Source organism: Lucilia cuprina, chromosome 2, assembly GCF_022045245.1.
Source record: "Lucilia cuprina isolate Lc7/37 chromosome 2, ASM2204524v1, whole genome shotgun sequence".
In the NCBI taxonomy this organism is placed as follows: Eukaryota; Metazoa; Arthropoda; class Insecta; order Diptera; family Calliphoridae; genus Lucilia; species Lucilia cuprina.
The window spans coordinates 47,189,528-47,209,298 of NC_060950.1; the positions used below are offsets into that span (position 1 = coordinate 47,189,528).

The 19,771-nt window shown below is 28.5% G+C and overlaps 1 protein-coding gene across 1 annotated transcript in view; it reads right to left on the reverse strand.

Annotated features, from left to right (window-relative positions):
• The window catches only part of LOC111688633 (cyclin-dependent kinase 5 activator 1), a 173,955-nt gene that overhangs the window by 130,430 nt on the left and 23,754 nt on the right, over positions 1-19,771 (reverse strand). Inside the window, exon 2 of the mRNA XM_046945155.1 lies at positions 4,427-5,246. Coding sequence (XP_046801111.1) covers positions 4,427-5,233 — 807 coding nt within the window. The 5' untranslated portion in view covers positions 5,234-5,246. The remainder of the gene's footprint in view (positions 1-4,426; positions 5,247-19,771) is intronic.

Consider the following 19,771-nt stretch of genomic DNA (forward strand, 5'->3'; position numbering starts at 1 on the left):
ATTTATGTCACCATAAAACATGTTTGTGCCGAATTACACCGCTATTGATGCTTCTGTAAGTCAGTTGTGAACGATAAATTCATTTTCTGAAGGGTACTTTGTATGGGGGGTAGGGTCAATTATGGACCGATCCTTATGAAATTATATGAAAAGATTTATGTCCCCATAAAACATGTTTGTGCCGAATTACAGCGCTATTGATGCTTTTGTTAGTCAGTTATTGGCGATAATGTCATTTTCTTAAGGGGGCCTTATATGGGGGCTAGGCGAAATCGTGGACCGATATTGTCCATTTTCAATACCAAACAAACTGCATCAACTATAAGTATCTGTGCAAAATCCGTTTGGACTCTATCGTGTTTTCAACAGACAGACAGACGGACGGACATGGCTGGATCATCTTAGAATCTAATAAGAACCCAGAAATAATATTATATATATATATATAATATATATATATATATATATATATATATATATATATATATATATATAATATATATATATATATAATATATATATATATATATATATATATATATATATATATATATATAATATATATATATATTATAGTATATATATATATATATATATATAATATATATATATATATATATATATATATATATATATATATATTATATATATATATATATATATATATATATATATATAATATATATATAATATATATCTGGGTATCTTATTAGATTCTAAGATGATCCAGCCATGTCCGTCCGTCTGTCTGTCTGTTGAAAACACGATATATATATATATATATATATATATATATATATATATATATATATATATATATATTATATATATATATATATATATATATACTTTTATGGGTCTTAGACGAATATTTCAATGTGTTACAAACGGAATGACAAAAACAATATACCCCCATCTTTTTTTGATGGTGGGTATAAAAATGGGTCCATTTTTTTTAAAAAAGTCAACAAAGTTTTTGATTTTGCAAAAAAATTCAAAAATTTTAAATCTTGATTACAAAATATTATTTTTGATAGATATCCCACTCGCATCCCACTAAGCGACCATATAGGACGCTTAGGAAAAGACTTAAGCTTTCTTAAAATAAATAAAAAGGGCCCATTTTGAAAAAAAGTCAAAAATGTTTTTGATTTAAAAATCAAAAATTTTTTATTAAATTTTTTTTTTTTGGAAGATTGCATAAATAGCTATCTAAACTATTTGGGACAAATTTTGCTAAGAACAATAGGTAATAAGTTACATGGATGAGAAAAAACACCTGCATGGCCAAAATGTCAAATTTTGACCGCCTCTAACTTAGAAATTTCACTAGCGATCTTGTTGAAAAATTGTATCTGAATTACTATCCAATAGAACTAACTATGGTGCAAATTTCATCGCGTTCAGGTTCACTTGACGTGAAATACCCCATATTAGTTTCTAAATCATAAAATGTGTTCAATATTTAACACTATCATATTATGTTAATCCCATGCTATTACTTTTACTGTTTCACATTTTAGTTGTTCCCTTTATTTATCAAAGAGAAAACAGTAGGTTATTAACATAATAAAAACCAAGAGTGATATTGTTTCTATTTTGCTGTTTGCATACTGATATTCTCTCCCTTATGTTATACTTTAATTCATATACCGGCGGATAGAGAGGCAGATAAAAAATCACCACTACACACACACTATTGGCATTTTTTCATTGAAATTGCACTGAAAAAAATATTTGGTTATTTTTAATTTTGAAGATTGAATTGCATTACTGTAAAATGCGAATATTTATAAACAATGTGTAATCAATGTACTTAAGAATGATAATTTCTTCACATAGAAACAACATTTCTAATTAAAATGTACAAAAAAAGTATGAAACAAGATTAACTTATTTACTTTCATTGTTATGCATTCTAGAAAATTATTTAGAGTGTACGTTGTTTTTGTAAATTATGCTCTTGCTTTTGCAAGTTGTTTTTGTTTTTTCAAGTTGTGTTTGCAATTTCTTTAACAAAGCGACATCAACCAGCTTTGTTGAATGCTGTCAAACAACTAAATAAAATATTTGTATTTTTGATGCTCTTGTTTAGAGGTTCGTATGCGATCGTGTTGTGTACATGTAATTTGCCGAAAATCTTCGTTGTCAGAACAATACTAGCGCCGACGTCTGATTTAATTGATACTTTAGTTATATAACTATTTCAATTGTTTTTGCTTTTCTTAAGTTCGTATATGTATTTGTTTGCCAGCCAATATTACACTTATTAATCCGTTAAGAATCGGTTATCAAATATTTGTTTACCTTTAAAAGTGGTAATAATACATTCGTTTTATATTATCGAAAAGTTATAAATATATTTTACATTACGTTTAAATGACGCGAAAATAATGATTAATTATAAATATTTAAATACATTAAGTAGTTATTTTAAATTTTCCTAAAAAAAACCGTGTGCCAAGCAATATGAATTGCTAAATTTGAAACGATACGGGTGTTTTCATTAGATATGAGTACGGAAATAGTATAAGTTTTTAGTTCTTCTTTAATTTGTGGAGCTTCAGTAATATTTTCAGCCATTGAAACTTTGTAAGGCGAGGGTTATGAGGCGTAATCTCTCCAGAACACCTGAGAGAGATTTTATTGAATTAGTTCTCTGACATCATTTTCGTGTATTTTAACAGTTATTTTTGTGACTAGATAGGGGCAAATTATTATCAGAGTCTAGTCATTCTGGCCCTAACACCAAAAAAGTATAAAAAATAGGTAGTCTATAATAAACTTATGTAAAAAAATTGCGGTATTAAAGGAAAGGAACTGTGTGTAAGATTACAGCAACAGCTGAGGAGTTTTATATTTAAAATAGATAATAACATTTAGTTTGGTATTTTCTAATTACAATTATTCTTTTATAAGTTTGTACATTATCGGTCCATATTTGGTCATAGCTCCCATACAAGGTCCTTTTACGAAAATATCTTTAAAGCACATTACTCATTACCAAATAAAGCTATTGATACAAATTTATACAAATATTAGTTTGGTATACCAAAATTCTATTTCAATATTTTTTTTTAACAATCGGTCATTAACATGGGTGCGGTCGGTCCCATGCAAAGTTCAGAAAATCACTTGAACACACATAACTTATTACTAAATTACGATATAGATACAAAATTTGACTGAAATATAGCTTTTATGTACAGAAATTTAGCTTAAATAATTTTTTACGATCGGTCTATAATTGGTTATATCTCCCATACTAGGTGCTGCGGTTAAATTGTCCTGAAAGCAATTTAACCGTATTTAACTAGTTGCGTTATCAATTTGTATATAAATTATATATACATATGTATTTTAAAAATCCATAAATCGTTCACAAACATGCATACATTACATTACATTATAAAATCGTTAAAGCATATCTTAGCGCGCTATAATAAAAGCAAAATAGCACTCTAACTTCTTATACCCTACACCACTTTAGTGGGAAGGGTATATTGGGTTTATGCTGATGTTTCTAATTTACAATAATATTGGTCCTATACCCACCTTAAAGTATACCAATCGGCTCAGTATCATTATCTGAGTCGACTTAGCTATGTCCGTCCATGTAAACCTTGTAATCAAACTACAGGTCGCGAATTTGAAAATAATTCAATGAAATTTGATATATGATCTTCTATTGTTCCAGGACGAAGCCTATTGAAAATGGTTAAGATCGGTCTATTATTTTTCCTAGCCCCCATACAACTGAACCCCCAAATAGGGCTGTAAAACTTATAATCAATCGCAATTTTGGAGATAATTAAATGAAATTTGGTACATATGATACCGTAGACAAAGCCTGTTAAAAAGCGGCAGCTGCTTATTAAAAAAAATTCGACGGCTGCTAAATTGTCCGCTCAATTTAACTTTTTCTTCCGAAATTGACCTAATAGCGTTTATTATATTGAAAATTATGTTTATAATAATAGTCTGTTATATATAAACCTGTCTCTATATAAATTTTTCCTACAGAAAATTGTCATTATTAAAGTAGTTTTCACTATTTTAATATCAGCATTATATTGTGTGGCAACTCTTTTCAATTTGCCATATGAATTTAAATTAGTAGCAACTCCGTTCAAATTGGTTAAACTATTTCATGAAATACATTCCAATCTTCATCAGCGGCTACGTTTAAGCGGGCTTGGCTTTTGCCGAAAGAAGTTGACGGCGGCGCGGCTTGTAAAATATTACCGACGGCTAGCCGCCTCCGATTCGGCTTGTATATCTGATAACAATGTTAATGATAATGTTAAACTTCATAAAACTTTATTTAGTTTTTATGTTAATTATGAAGAAGAAAATATTTTTTTTTAGAAATTCACTATAGTACATATATAATACATTTTTGCAAAAACTATTAGAGTAAACTTACCTGTATAACAGTTTTTCTGGGTCCATTATTATTTATTTTTGTTGGTAACGCTGTAGACTGCAATTGTGTTGGTAGAGATATTGTTAATGGCTGCTTTTGTACTAGTTTGTTGTGAGTTGAAATACTATTTGTATTATTTACTTTGACGATATCTAAATTATTTTTCTCTTTTGAAGACAAATATTGCAGACACGAATCGTGATTTTCTATATTGATATTTTGATGCTCATCTATGTAGTTGCAATTATGTTGGGTATTTTTATTTTTATCTCCAACAGTAGAATAATTAGAATCAATAAGATGGGTTTTTAAGTTCCCAATTGGCATGTTGGAACATTTCGATTTATAATCTATTTTTTTTCGACTATGAGATGAAATTTTTTTCCATGATAAAGCATTCATAAAAATTGAATGTTTTTTTAAATGTTTTTCAATATTTCCTTTTTCTGATAAAATAACAGAATTTTCATTATGAAGGTCAAGATCATTGTTTATAGTATCCTTAGCACTGTTAATATGATGAATATTATTAGAATTTATGTTAGTAAGTTTAACATTAGAGCATCCATTACTATGACTGTTTCCATTTTTTGAAAATGGAGGGCAATGAACTTTTTTATTTTCACGATTTTTTGCATTATTTAATTGTTCATATGAAAAGTTATTTAGATGAGAATCCGTTAAATGAATACTTTCATTATTAATATCATTTTTTATTTCCGCTTGTTGATTATATTGAAAATAATGTTGCCCAGAATAAATTGGATTGTGACGGTCCTTTGGGTTTATACTTAACACTGTCCCCATCTTACAAATTTCTCTGTAAACAAATATTACAAAAAATTATTTTATGCTCACTACAAATAAAGAAAACAAAATTTATAATTATTTCTTATCAAAACGATTAAAACGTTGCCAATTGGATCTTTAGTTTAGTAAAAAATATTAGGAGACCGGAATATTTATAAATGTTAGTAGTTATGAAAATCTGAATCGATTTAGGTATGTTCGTCCATGCGTTAATATGTTATAATTACGAAAATGTTCGGCAATTCACACGTACACAACCCTAAAGTTGCTTGACAGCATTCAACAAAGTGGGTTAATGTCGCTTTGTTTCAGAAGTTGCAAACAAAATTTGTAAAAACAACATAATTTGCACACAACAGAATAAAAGCCCAACTGCAATGTATATAAGCTAGCTTAAGTAAATGTCAAAACCGAATGAAAAGGGTTTAATTGCTTAAGAAAACCCGCAGAAACTTTTAGGTGGCTATTATGTACTTAAGTGCATTTTAAACAATTTAGCCCATTTTGCATATTTATGTGCCACACGTAATAAAAAATACATATCTCATAATATTAATTGTTTTCGATTTAAATTAATTGTATTTTCCTTTTCATATTCTTCTTTGTGTATAGTAAACAACTGATTCCGTACGGAATGTGCGAACAAAGTCGTTCTTTGCTTAAGCTAAACAATTCGTTACGAAAATCGTGTGAAAGGTTGCTCAGAATTCAGTACAAAATCGGATGTAAATTCATGGGGAAATTCTGAAGGAATTTTGGACAAATGTGATTTGAATTGATAAAATGGCCGCACCATATAATACCCTACACCATGAGTATACTTTTAAAATTTTTATTTTTAATAAAGAATTTTTATACCCTTCACCTTCGTGAGAAGGGTATATATAAGTTTGTCATTCCGTTTGTAATTTCTATAATATAATTTTCCGACCCTATAAAGTATATATATTCTGGATCCTTATAGGTAGCGGAGATGATTAAGCCATATCCTTCTGTCTGTCCGTCCGTCTGTCTGTCCGTCCGTCTGTCTGTATGTTTGTTGAAATCAGTTTTTAGAAGACCCCAGATATCTGCGAGATCCGAATCTTCCATAATTCTATCAGACATACGACCGTATTTTTGTGAGAACTCATAGGGATTTATGGACAGATTAGGAAATAAAACAGTAAAAAAATTAGGTCAATACCTCTTATAGTTTACCTGTACCTGCAATTTGAATTCAGCGGATTTCGACAAAAACCCATTTTTATGTAATATTTTGCAAAATTAGCCTTTTTATTATATTGTTGTGTATTTTAAATGGAACCTTTTGTAAATTTATTAGTCCACATATTTTTGAATAACAATCAAGAGTTTCGTGCAACCCATAAACTCTAAAGGTCAAAGGTCAAATTTTGTAATATTTGCAATTTTTGATGGAAACTAGTCGAAATTGTTTCTTTTTTTAGGTAGATTTTCACAAAACTTAAGAAATTTATTAATTAACAACCGATATTTACAATAATAGTGAAAAAAAATAATTAACCGTTAAACGGGCTTGGAATCAAAATGACCCTGATGTTTTAAAAACATGCCAATTTTGGACATATTTCAATAAAACCCGTTTGCAATCCCATTAATTCAGCTTAAAAAAATTAGGCATTAATCCTTTTTGAATATGGTGTCGATTTGACCCATAATACTTTTTGTAATCGATTTAAATTTGGTATTAAAAACTAAGATATCATAATCTATATTTGTGATATAATTTTCCAGTTTTATTATACCCTTCACCTTCGTGAGAAGGGTATATATAAGTTTGTCATTCCGTTTGTAATTTCTATAATATAATTTTCCGACCCTATAAAGCATATACCGGCGGATAGAGAGGCAGATGAAAAAATCACCACTACCCACACACTATTGGCATTTTTTCATTAAAATAGCACTGAAAAAAATATTTGGTTATTTTTAATTTTGAAGATTAAATTGCATTACTGTAAAATGCGAATATTTATAAACAATGTGTAATCAATGTACTTAAGACAATATTGAACCTAGGAACATGTAATTAAGTTTGTATGGCCCGGATTAACTGAGGACCCATAGATGGGGACTTTTTGGTACTTTTTCGTTCTTCAAAAGGTACAAAAGTCTTTAAACACATCATGGTGAAGGGTATATAAGATTCGGCACAGCCGAATATAGAACTCTTACTTGTTTATGTTGAATTTTACCTTAATTCCAAAGTATTTAAGCAATTTATTAATAAAAACAAAATCTTCGAAATGAGGCTTTATGTAGGTCAAATATGGGCCGATTCTCGGTAAATTTGGGAAAGGTATTTTTTATACCCTTCACCTTCGTGAGAAGGGTATATATAAGTTTGTCATTCCGACCCTATAAAGTATATATATTCTGGATCCTTATAGATAGCGGAGTCGATTAAGCCATGTCCGTCTGTCTGTATGTCTGTTGAAATCAGTTTTTAGAGGACCCCAGATATCGGCGAGATCCGAATCTTCAGTAATTCTATTAGACATGCTTTCGAGAAGATCGCTATTTAAAATCAGCAAAATCGGTCGGTAAATAACGAAGATATGAGCAAAAATCCGAGACAACCTCTGAAAATTTCATCAAAAAATTGTTATAAAAGCAACAACAACCCTGTATATAGAAAAATATGTACACGTGTGTGTGTAGATGTATTTGGTTTTATTCAGCTGTGGATTTTTTTGTATGTTTGGAATCTAAACATACAAAGTATACACAGCAAAAAAATATGATTTGCATTTTTTGTTAAAATAAAATAATTTTCCCTTTTGTTTTGCAAATATATTTTTTAATGAATAGAAAAAAGTATTTAAAACGTTTTCAATTATATGAGAGTAGATTGTGAGTTATTGTACAATAATTTTTATGCGAATAATGTAAGTTTGAAATTCAAAACTAACACAAATTTTTTCCAAGTGCTTTTTAAAACAATTTTTTTACGATAAACAAAAACAAAATCTACGTCTCGTCAATGTTTACCAGAAATGAATACGAAAGTGTTGTTGTTTTACTCTTGCTTGTATACTGTTAAGAACAACAACAACGTATTGCGCATATAAGTGTATAGAAAACACACTGTCTATAGCTAAGCGCATTTACAAAAACAAGCCAAGCGCATAGAGCTTGGGCACCCTTGGTTGGATGCTGTATTTTTGTTTTTGTTTTTCTGTGTTTTTCGTTATGTATGTTTAGATGTCTGTTGGTTTAGATGCCTTTTGTATTTTGGGTTTTATTTCGTTTAGCGTTGTTGTTTTTGTTTAGCTTTTGATGTAATAATAATGTAGTCGGGAAAAAATTTAAAATTTATAAAAGATGTTTAAAATACGCTATGGTGAAGGGTATATAAGATTCGGCACAGCCGAATATAGCACTCTTACTTGTTAAATAATAGTTTTGATGAGTTTCATTGCGATACAAATGGTTACAAGTCAATTTTAGACGTTAGACGGCTAGGGTCAAATAAGGCCCGATTATTACGAAAATCTGCAGTGTCATTTATACTTATGTAAAACTTATTTGTGCCAATTTTTAGAGGGATGATAGAATATTTGACGTAATTATGGCATAAAAAGTCAAAATCGGGAGGTACAGTTGTATGGGGGCTAGGTGAAATAAAAAAAGGATTCTGAATCGATCGGTATACTTTAAGGTGGGTATTGGATCAATATTTTTATGTGTTACAAACATCAATACAAACGTATAATACCCTCCCCACTATAGTGGTATAGGGTATAACAATCATCTTATGTGCAGATTTATCGGATATATTATAGTTTACTTCAAAAATGTGCAGAATATTCTAGTTTATGTCTAAAGAATAATATAGGAATAAAAAAACAAATTGTCCTCCGCCAATGTGAAGATTAGTCTCATAATTTTCATAACAATAAAATTCCCTATCGACAAGTCCATTGTTTAGTGGGAATGATACAGTGGAAGTCAAAAGTTATGAGTATCAAATCTTTGCATGTATCGCGATTATTGTATTTTTCCAAAAACAAGAAAGTAACACATTTATTTATTAAAAACAATTATGATAATTATTATTCACTACTTTATTTCTTCATATTTTGGTTCTTTGAGTTCTTATTTAAGTTAAAGTTAAAAAGGTGCAAATTTTACGTCACAAAAGTAAGTATATAGATCATTTGAGTATATATTTGGTTTAATGATATTAACAAAATTTTTGAAAATTTTACTTGTATTAATATAATTACTCTTAAATAAAATATATTTTTACACAATAACTTTGAAAAAATCTACTTTTGGTTCCAAATCTTGAAATTTGGGCGTTTGGCTCTAGTAGAACAGTTTTTTCTCATTTCTACGATTTTTTTCCACTTTGTGATGCATTGGAAATAGAATTTTTAACTTTTGAAAAGAGTTATTATTTCGAAAGTAATATTATATTCATGGATTTGGCCATTTTGAACACAGTACGTTCTTAAAAACCCGAAATTTAACTCCGATTTCTTAAGACTTACAACATAAACTTTAAAATTTGGATAATTCTATATATATTTTTTAATTTGAACAGGTTTTCCAAATATTCCGATTTCCAAAGCATACAATAATGTTACCAATCATATCATGATATACTCGATACAATAACCTTGTGTTATTGATCGGACATTGTTCTAGTAACAAATTAAGATGTATCCGTGTTCAAAATTGTTCCGTTCGTATTCATACCACCAATTAAGCCTGATTTAATATAAAAATCATACTATTTTGGACAATAATAAATATATGTAGTGTAAGTTATTGACATGGTCACCATTTGACGATTATTGGTAGTATTTAGGAGTGTGTAATGGATGATTGCAACTAAAAAACTTGTTTTAATTAATGGATACTAGTGCAAATATTATTAATATCGCATTTTAAGATATGAATTTTAGGAAATCGCCGTTTAAAATCGAATATGAACTATATACTATGTTAAAAACGGCAATGTTCCGCAATGCATTGTAATTATTGTAAAGAAACAATTAATTTAAAAGTTAAAATATCGTCTTCTAATGCATCATAATGAACAAACGTGGCATATTGCTGAATACCCGATCTAAAACTCCGGGGTTTTAAATAGTCAGATGTTCTGAAATAGGAAAAATTGCCCATGTAATTAATATTCAGATCAATTACCAAAAATTTCAATTTTTCGGAACAAAAAGTGAATTTTTTACATGTACATTAACATAATATTTTATTATAAAATAATTGCATTCAAACAGGTAAAATTTGTATGAATTTTGTTAATATCAATAAACTAAATACATATTGAAATTATTTGTATACTTACTTTTGGGAACCAAAATATATAATATATAACACCGTCCAACACCATTTTTCACACACGAACCAAACCATATACATAAGATAGCACATAATTTATATGGTATAACTGCGTACTCAGTTTTTCATTTTCTAATCGTTTGTCCTTTTAAAAGGACTTTAAAATTTGAGGTGCATACAATTTTCAAAAATTTTTATAAAATATTTTAAGCCATCCTATTATAACAATATGGGTATCAAACTAAAGAGAACAATTGCAGTATTTTTTTTTTATTAAAAAATTATATGTGACTAGCTATACCCAGTGTGCTTCGCTACCCTCATCGTAATGGATATATCTGCAATATCAAAAATTTCCCTTTTAGAGAACTCTTTAAGTTTGATTTTATTATTCTAGTCTCAATATTACAGAAAATTAGAAAAAACAGTTAAAGAACGAATCCATTTGTTTAATTTTTATAATATATTTTAAATATCTCAATAAATTAATTAATAAAATTTTCCCCTCTAAAAATTTCAAAGTCCTTTTTTTGCTAAAATATTATGTAGAAAAATTAGAAATTTGTTATTGTGGAACCGAGTTTCTTTATCTCTATGATAAAAAGTTAAAAAAGTGGAAACTTTGAAGAATATGAAAAGATAACAATCGATTAAGGATGTAGTGCATTTTTTATCCTTTCATGTTAAAACTCCTTTCTTGGAAATTATATTTTCCTTTTAATTTAACACAATTATTCCGAATTCTATAGTTATTCTAAATTCTATATATCTTTTAAAAATATCTTTGACATCCCAATAATGTTATCAAAGTAGTTTATTATCAGGGAAACCGAAAACATGCTCTAAAAAAAGTGTTTTAAGCGCTTTAAATATGCCGTAAAAACTCAAAATATGCTCTTAAAATTTAAAATATATGCTCCAAAAAAAAATTTTTTATTATTTTTTAACATTGAAAAGCTCAAAAAAACTGAAATTGTAATGAAATAATAAATGTTTAATGTCATATTCTATATCCTACAAAATTTTTTATAAATGTTTCATCTCATAGTTTGAAGAACTGGTATAATAGAATTCCGTTTTACGTTCAGATAACAAATAAATAACATGAAACCATTTGGTCCCCAAAAACATATTTCAAACGACAAAGTTTGACACATTTCTTCCAATTGTAATCATAGCTTTTAAACTCACATTTTAATATTGAATCAAAAGCTTTATTGAAGTCTAAAAAGACTAGCACCGATTCCTTGCCTTCATCTACATTTCTTCTAATTTTCTCTATTTCATCAAGTATTAAGGTAGTAGTAAATTGATTAGTTCTAAATCCTGATTGGTATGGAGATAGAAGGTTATTGTGCTCTATAAAGTTTATTATCTGGCTATTCATAATGATTTCTAATATTTTTGTCTCGTATTTTGTTTTATTTTTTAAGAATAAAAAGATTTTTTTACATCTTTTTATCCTTATAAAAGTTTATCCTTTATTATCCTTGAAATTTTATACGAAATTGTTCAACAAAAAATATTCATAATAAAGACATTAGAATGGAGTACAAAAGTTTGAAATTTGGTCTTCATAGCTCCATTTGTTTAATTTTTATAATATTTTTTAAATATCTGCATAAATTAATTAATAAAATTTTCCCCTCTAAAAATTTCAAAGTCCTTTTTTTGTTAAAATATTATGTAGAAAAATTAGAAATTTGTTATTGTGGAACCGAGTTTCTTTATCTCTATGATAAAAAGTTAAAAAAGCGGAAACTTTGAAGAATATGAAAGAATAACAATCGATTAAGGATATCTTGCATTTTTTATCCTTTCATGTTAAAAAAAAAATCCCTTCTTGGAAATCATATTTTCCTTTTTAATTTAACATAATTATTCCGAACTCTATAGTTATTCTAAAGTCTATATATCTTTTAAAAATATCTTTGACCTCCCAATAATGTTATCAAAGTAGTTTATTATATAGTTTTTATTAAAAAATACAACAGTGCGAAGGTATATCATGTGCAATTATTAAACCACGATATACATTAAATATTTAATTATAAAATTAAGAGCAGAGATTTATGTCAACATATATAAACGTTTTTTTATGTAGCTTTTCATCGTGATATTAATGTTTATATTAATTATATTATATTTTACATTTATATTAATATTGCGCTTATCATATCCTGAAGTTGATTTTAGAATTCGGAACATTCATGTTTTAATCACTAAATCGCCATAATCATACGAAATAAAATTTTATATATTTTAAGACCTGTTATCTCAACTACCGGTAATGTTTAATTGGTAGATATTTTTGTCTGAAAACTGTCAATTTAACGTTAGGATAAAAAATTAACATTGGGATAATGGGGGTAGGTAATTGGTATAAATAATAAATTAAATTAAACAAAATATTCTCAACAAAAATTTTTTTAATTTGAATACATCTTAACATTTATATTCTTTACAAAGAACTAATAAAGATAAAGACATGAAATTTGGGAGTCTGCAACTCCATATTTGTAAATATAACATATATTTTTTTCTAAAAAAAACTGACTATAGAAAATAAGGATATTAAAGGATTAAAATTTAAAAGGACATTTTTTAGTTTTTTATTCTAACATTTTAAAACTATTTTATTTGTAAAAATACTGTTATTCACCTCTTTCAATCGATACCTATATTGACCTACTAGACCAAGCCAAATTTAAGATAAATATAATTATACTTACTCTTCTTTTTAAACTTTAAAGTCCTTTTAAAGGAAGAAACGATCAGAAAATAAAAAACCAAAAATGTAGTTTAATTATATCAAGTATGTAGTTTCCAACGTATAGGATCTTGCTCATGTGTGCAACAATTTTTCCCAATTTGTTGTACGGTGTAATATATAAAATTTGATTTTTGAAAATATAATATCCTTTTTTAAAATAATATATTTTTTTAAATAAAACCAATTGTCAGTATTTCTGTGTTTGTTTGTAAGTTTATATATGAACCGATGAACTTTCTTGAAATTTTCACAGCGTATTCCTGTATGTTTGGAATAGGTAATAGGCTGCTTTTTATTTTGAATTTTCAAGTGGGCGAGGAGCCACGCCCACATTAAGAAAATATAAAATTCGTATACAGTAGTTTTCCGATTTAACGAACCCATATGTTGTCAAGCCTGTTCGTAAAATTGAAAAGTTCGTTATATGCAGTACTAAGTAAAACGTGGGTTTTTGGTAGGAAAATAATTAAAAATAGGTACATAAAATATTTTTTAAATATATTTTATAAAAATTAATTCTTTTTTAATAAAAATAGCACAAAACCATATTTGTGTCGAATTTAATCGCTGTATTTTTAATTCTGTCATGAGCTTTAAAGTTATTTCTCGAAGTTCATCTCTATACTCGTATTTTTAAGCGAGTAATGAGCGTTGATGTAATTTTCTTAAGGGAGCCTGATATGGAAGGTAAGGTCAATTATGGACCGATTCCCATAAAATTTGTTAGAGATATCGGTTAGTACTCGGCGTACTCGAATTGTTAAGCGAGTATTGAGCGTTAAAGTCATTATCTGAAGGACGGACGGACATAGCTACATCGAACTAAAATTTAATAAGAACCCAGATTAAGTTACAGTTTTGGGTATAAAAGCACCGCTTGCTACAACTTAGGTTATTTGTTATTTTTGATAAATGTATTTTATCTTAATTTACATAATAATATTTATATTAATTCGTTAAACAGAGTACAAAAAACAAGTTTTGTTCGTTATTTAAGGTAGTCAATAGGAAAAATTAGTTTGTTCGTTAAATGCGATGTTCGTAGAATTGAATGGTCGTTAAATCGGAAAACTACTGTATTTGAGATAATATAACAGTTAGTGTCCTCAAATTTTGTATGGCACCTCCCATACAAATTAAATACAAAAATTTGTTTATCTTAGAAACTATTACAGTTAGAATCTAAAAATTTTGCATGAATAACTATAACATCCATGTAAACATGTTGGGTAATAAATTGGCGGACTATAACATCCATGTAAACATTTTGGGTAATAAATTGGTGGACTACCCATGATAATTAATTAATTAAATACAAAAATTTGTTTATCTTGAAATAATAGTTAGAGTCCTGAAATTTTAAGAATAAAGGTTCGCCTAACTTTTAATTCTGTTAATCTTACCAACTTGAGCTTTATAAACGATTATTTTAATTATATTATTTAGCAAGATCGAATTAAATATATAATTATTTGCTTTAAATGTAAATATCAGTACTTGTAATCAAAATTTTGTTTATTAATGCCAAACATTTGTTTTTAGTTACGATCATAAATTAATAAATAGATACGAAAGTGAGCATAAGAAATATTACTCTCTTACATGTACAGGTTCTGTGTGAATTTAATATAATTGTATGAGTATTTTTATTTTTGTTTACATAAAATAACAAAAATATGAAAGTACAAAATGTATCCGAATACATCATACCCTACCACATTGCGAGTAAGTAGCAATAAGTTATTTAGTATTTTTTAATGTAGAAGTTATATTCAAGAGATTGATGTTTGCTTAATTAATCAATGTACTACTCATTTTAATAATATATAGTCAAAATTTCGTATATATAAAATTTGTTGAGTCGAATTTTATAAATACCCTATTCTTGTATAGCATGTACCGCTTACAAAATATTTCAATAGGCTAATTTATGGACGGATTACATCATTATATCGACGCAGGTGTTACAAACTTTAAGACATAAACAAAATGCCGTTCCTATTAGTGTGGTGTAGGGTGTACTTTGACTGCATTTGGGCTGCTTTGAAATTAACAATAATCGTTCATATCAAGCGTTAATTTTAGCATTAGCACAATTCATTTGGCAAAATAGCCCCTGCTGCTGCAATAAACACTGCTAAAAGTTATGTTTTTCCTATAAAATTATTGAAAACATTTTCAGAAAAAAAAACAAATTTTTCAATAGTTTTTATTTTTTTAATATAATTTTTAAGTGTCAATATTGACTCAACCCAGCAAACACAAAGAGTTTATTTAAAATTAAGAATAATTTTTAACGAAGATGTTTCTTACATTGGTCAACTGATATTAAATAAAAATGGCTAATTCAAAACATTATTTCATAAAATATCGAAATATAATGTCAAACAAAAATATAAAAACTTTTTAAACGAAAGAGTTTGTGTTTGTTGGGTTACATATTTTTCAACTAATACATTCTCACGACTTAGGTTTTTGACAGCAGACTTAGGTTCTGTCATGCTCAGATTCGCTTCTATGTATAAAATTATTCTATGGTTATGGTACCAAAATAATTAAATTAAAACTATATAATGTTCGGTATTTCCAACCAAATTTAATATACAATCACATATAGTTTACTTTAGTACTTAAATAATAAAGAAATAAAAAAGAGCAAAATTTTATAAATAAAATGAAATACTACAAATAATTGTAAGCTTTGTAGTTTTTGGTGTTATATCATTACTACAATTCTTTTTTTATAGAAAAGCCAACGGAAAGATCTAAGCCTAATGATAAGAAACAATAAAGTTGAGGTTTCGGCTGGTGGAAAAAAGGAAACTGCAGCAAACCCCCATTGAAACTAAGCTTCTAGCAAGAAGAAGCTATCTGCCGATAAGAAGCTTCATGGCTCGTGCTGCTTAGTACAATAAAGTTGCTACCAAACCTGCCTCGAAGGTACAAAACGGTACCACGAAGGCTAAGGCTGTAGCTTTGCTGTTGGCTAAAGAGACTGAAACTGATATTATCAAGAGCGCTTTCATTACCCCAATTACCCAAGGAAATATGTACCAACCATAAATTGCATCAAATACATCGATGGTTAAAGAAGGCTGATTTTAAACTGCCTGTGATTATGATCTTGTGGGCATCGCCAATAAGATTGGCGCTATTAATGGATTAATGAGCGTACAGTAAGGTTTGAATTTAAAATGTAAAAACAAATAATATGTATATGTATATCTACTATGAAATAAAAAATTAAATAAATATAAAACAATACGAGTATTTTTATTGTTTACTTATATTGATAGTTTCGGTCACCGTACTCAATCAATGACTTCAACCCATAATTCGTTACTAACAATTTACCTGTGTTTTAAAAACATAGTTTTAACAAATGAAATATTCGGTAATTGCAACTAATTTATGTGGTAGTTGTTCTAACCAACCAAATTTGATTGGATATAAATTTGGTTGTGGCAACGAATCTGTTTATAATTATTTGGAATAAAAAGTGGGCGGACTAGCGTTAGGAAGCGTGGCCCTCCCATATAAATTAAATACAATAATTCGTTCATCTTGGAAATTATTACATTTATCCATTTTAACATTTTGGGTAATGAAATGGCGGTCTACCCATGGGGGTGTGGCACATCCCATATAAATTAAATACAAAAATTTGTTTATCTTGAAAACTTACAGTTACAATCTGAAAATTTTGCTTGAATAATTTTAACATCCATATAAACATTTTGGGTATTAAATTGGCGGACTACCCATGAGGGGTGCGGTGAGGTTGTTATTATGTATTTAATTTCGATAGGGGTAGCGGAGCACACCGGGTATTAGCTAGTGTAATATAATTTCTAATATTTTGGCCATCATTTAATTTAAAATTATTTTGTGGTCTTTTTCCTTAGCTATGTTACTTTAGAATATGAGTTAAATTATTACTAATAGATATATTTTGGTTTATCTCAGAATCCCGATTTATCACAGCATCTGTTTATTACAAATCTTAAATTGGTCTGGTTCCAATTCGGAATGATTTTAAGATGATCAGTGCACCAAAAGGTGAATGAAAATCATATTACCTAGTGTATAAGTAAAATAATATTATGGTTTTTTATGATTTAAATCAATATAATTTGAAAAACATGGAACTTTTTGCTAACTCCTAAACAAATAAAGATATCGATAAATGCTTTTCCGCACATAAGTACAACCAGTAAAAATTGCAGTAATAAACAAGTAAGAGTGTTATATTCGGCTATGCCGAATTTTATATACCCACCATCAAACCTCGTCTGACTCGAATGAAAATAATGTCGAATTTCATCTATATACTAGTATTTTTAGGCCATTTATAATCGTTAAAGTAATTCTCTGAAAGGAACCTTATATAGGGGGGTACGGTCAATTATGGGTCGATCCTCATAAAATTTGGAAGACAGAATTTGGTTCTTATTAAATTTATTTGTGTCAAATTTCTCCGCTACACTCGTATTTTTAAGCCATTAATGAGCGATGCAGTCATTTTCTGAAGGGGCCCATATATGAGGTGTAGGGTCAATTATGGACCTATTCTCACAAAATTTTGCATTGTGATTTTGGATCATAACAAATTTACTTATCTCGAATTTCATCGCTATATTCGTATTTTCAACAAGTTATGACTGTTAAAGCTGCTTTTCGAGGGGCCACTTGTATGGGGACTATCCGAAAACGTGGATATTGTCCATTTGCAATACCAAACAAACCTTACCTATAAGAAATATTTATGTGAAATTTCAACCCTCTAGCTCTTTTCATTCGGACTTTATCGCGCTTTCAACAGACAGACGGACAGACATGGCTAGATCGTCTGAGAATTTAATGAGGACCCAGAATATATATGCTTTTGTGGGTCTATGAACAATATTTCGATGTGTTACAAATGGAATGACAAAATCAATATACCCCCTTTCTTTTTTGATGGTGGGTGTAAAAAGAAATTCGAAAAATTCCATTGCAATATTTTAATCTTTTAAAATATTGAAATCAAATGAATTCATAGCATTCTTTTAAATTTAATTATCTAAACTTAAATTTTTTTCGGTTCAGTCTGTCACATACATATTTGCATATACATATTTATGTAATAAATTAAATTAAATACTAAAAACAATAAAACATAACAATTCAGTCTAGTTAGAGGGTAATCGTAATGTAGTTGTATAACAGATGTACAACATAAAATGCCAAATTATTGTAGTGTAGTAAAAATTTGTATTTAGCTGGACAAATTAAATTTTAGATTCTCTCTAGACTTATAATCTTCAAATTTTACTTGAAAAACTTTTGCATTCACCTGAACATTTAGAGTACAACGGGCTTGGCACCTCGCATATGATTTATATATACAATAAATAAACTAATATAACTAGATTCTTCAAATTTTGCAAAAGTTACTTCAATACATCTGTTATATTTGAACATTTTGGAGGAAAAATTTCGGACTTTCATCTGGGGAGCTTGAAGCCCCCACAATAACTAAACAGAAACATTTTATATCTGAAAAACTATTAGAGCTTGAATCTTCAAATTTAAAATGAAGAACTTTGCCATTCATGTGAGCATTTTTGATAGGGACCACAGCAGCTAGACAGTTAAAATTTCTCAAAAATATTTTCTATTACTAAGGTTTGCTTGGTATTGCAAATGGGCAATATCGGTCCACTTTTTCGGATAGCCCCCATACAAGTGGACCTCCAAGAAATAGCTTTAAAGAGCATAACTCTTTTAATAGTATGGCGATGAAATTCGACTGAAATAAGTTTCATACGAGCCAAAATTTTTTTAGGATCGGTCCATAATTGACCCCACACCCCATATTAACCCCACTGAAAATGATTAACGCTCATTACTGGCTTAAGAATACGAATATAGTGACGAAATTTGTTTAGAAATAAATTTCTTACGAGTCAAAATCTCTGCACCAATTTCTTTTGGATCGGCTCATAAATGACCCTTCCCCTAAAAAAGGTCTCCTCTGAAAATAACAATTACGCTCATTACTGGCTTATAAATTCGAATATAGTGAAGAAATTTGACACACATAAGTTTTATGCCAGCCCAAATCTCTCTACGAAATTTAGGGAGGATCCGTTTATAATTTGCCATCCCGCCCATACAAGGTCCCCTTAAGAAAATTACTTTAACGCTAATTACTGCTTCAAAAATACAGTATAGCGATAAAATGTGATAAAAGTATGTAAGTTACTCTTGAACCAAAATCTCTCTACAAAATCGTATGTGGATCGGTCCATAACTGACCCTACCGTCCATATAAGGTCTCCTTTAGAAAATGACTTAAACGCTTAACAAATTGAGGTTATCTACCTCAATGTTAGCTACCGAATTTCATGCAAAATGTGTTAGTAATCACCCCCCATATATGTAAGTCCCCT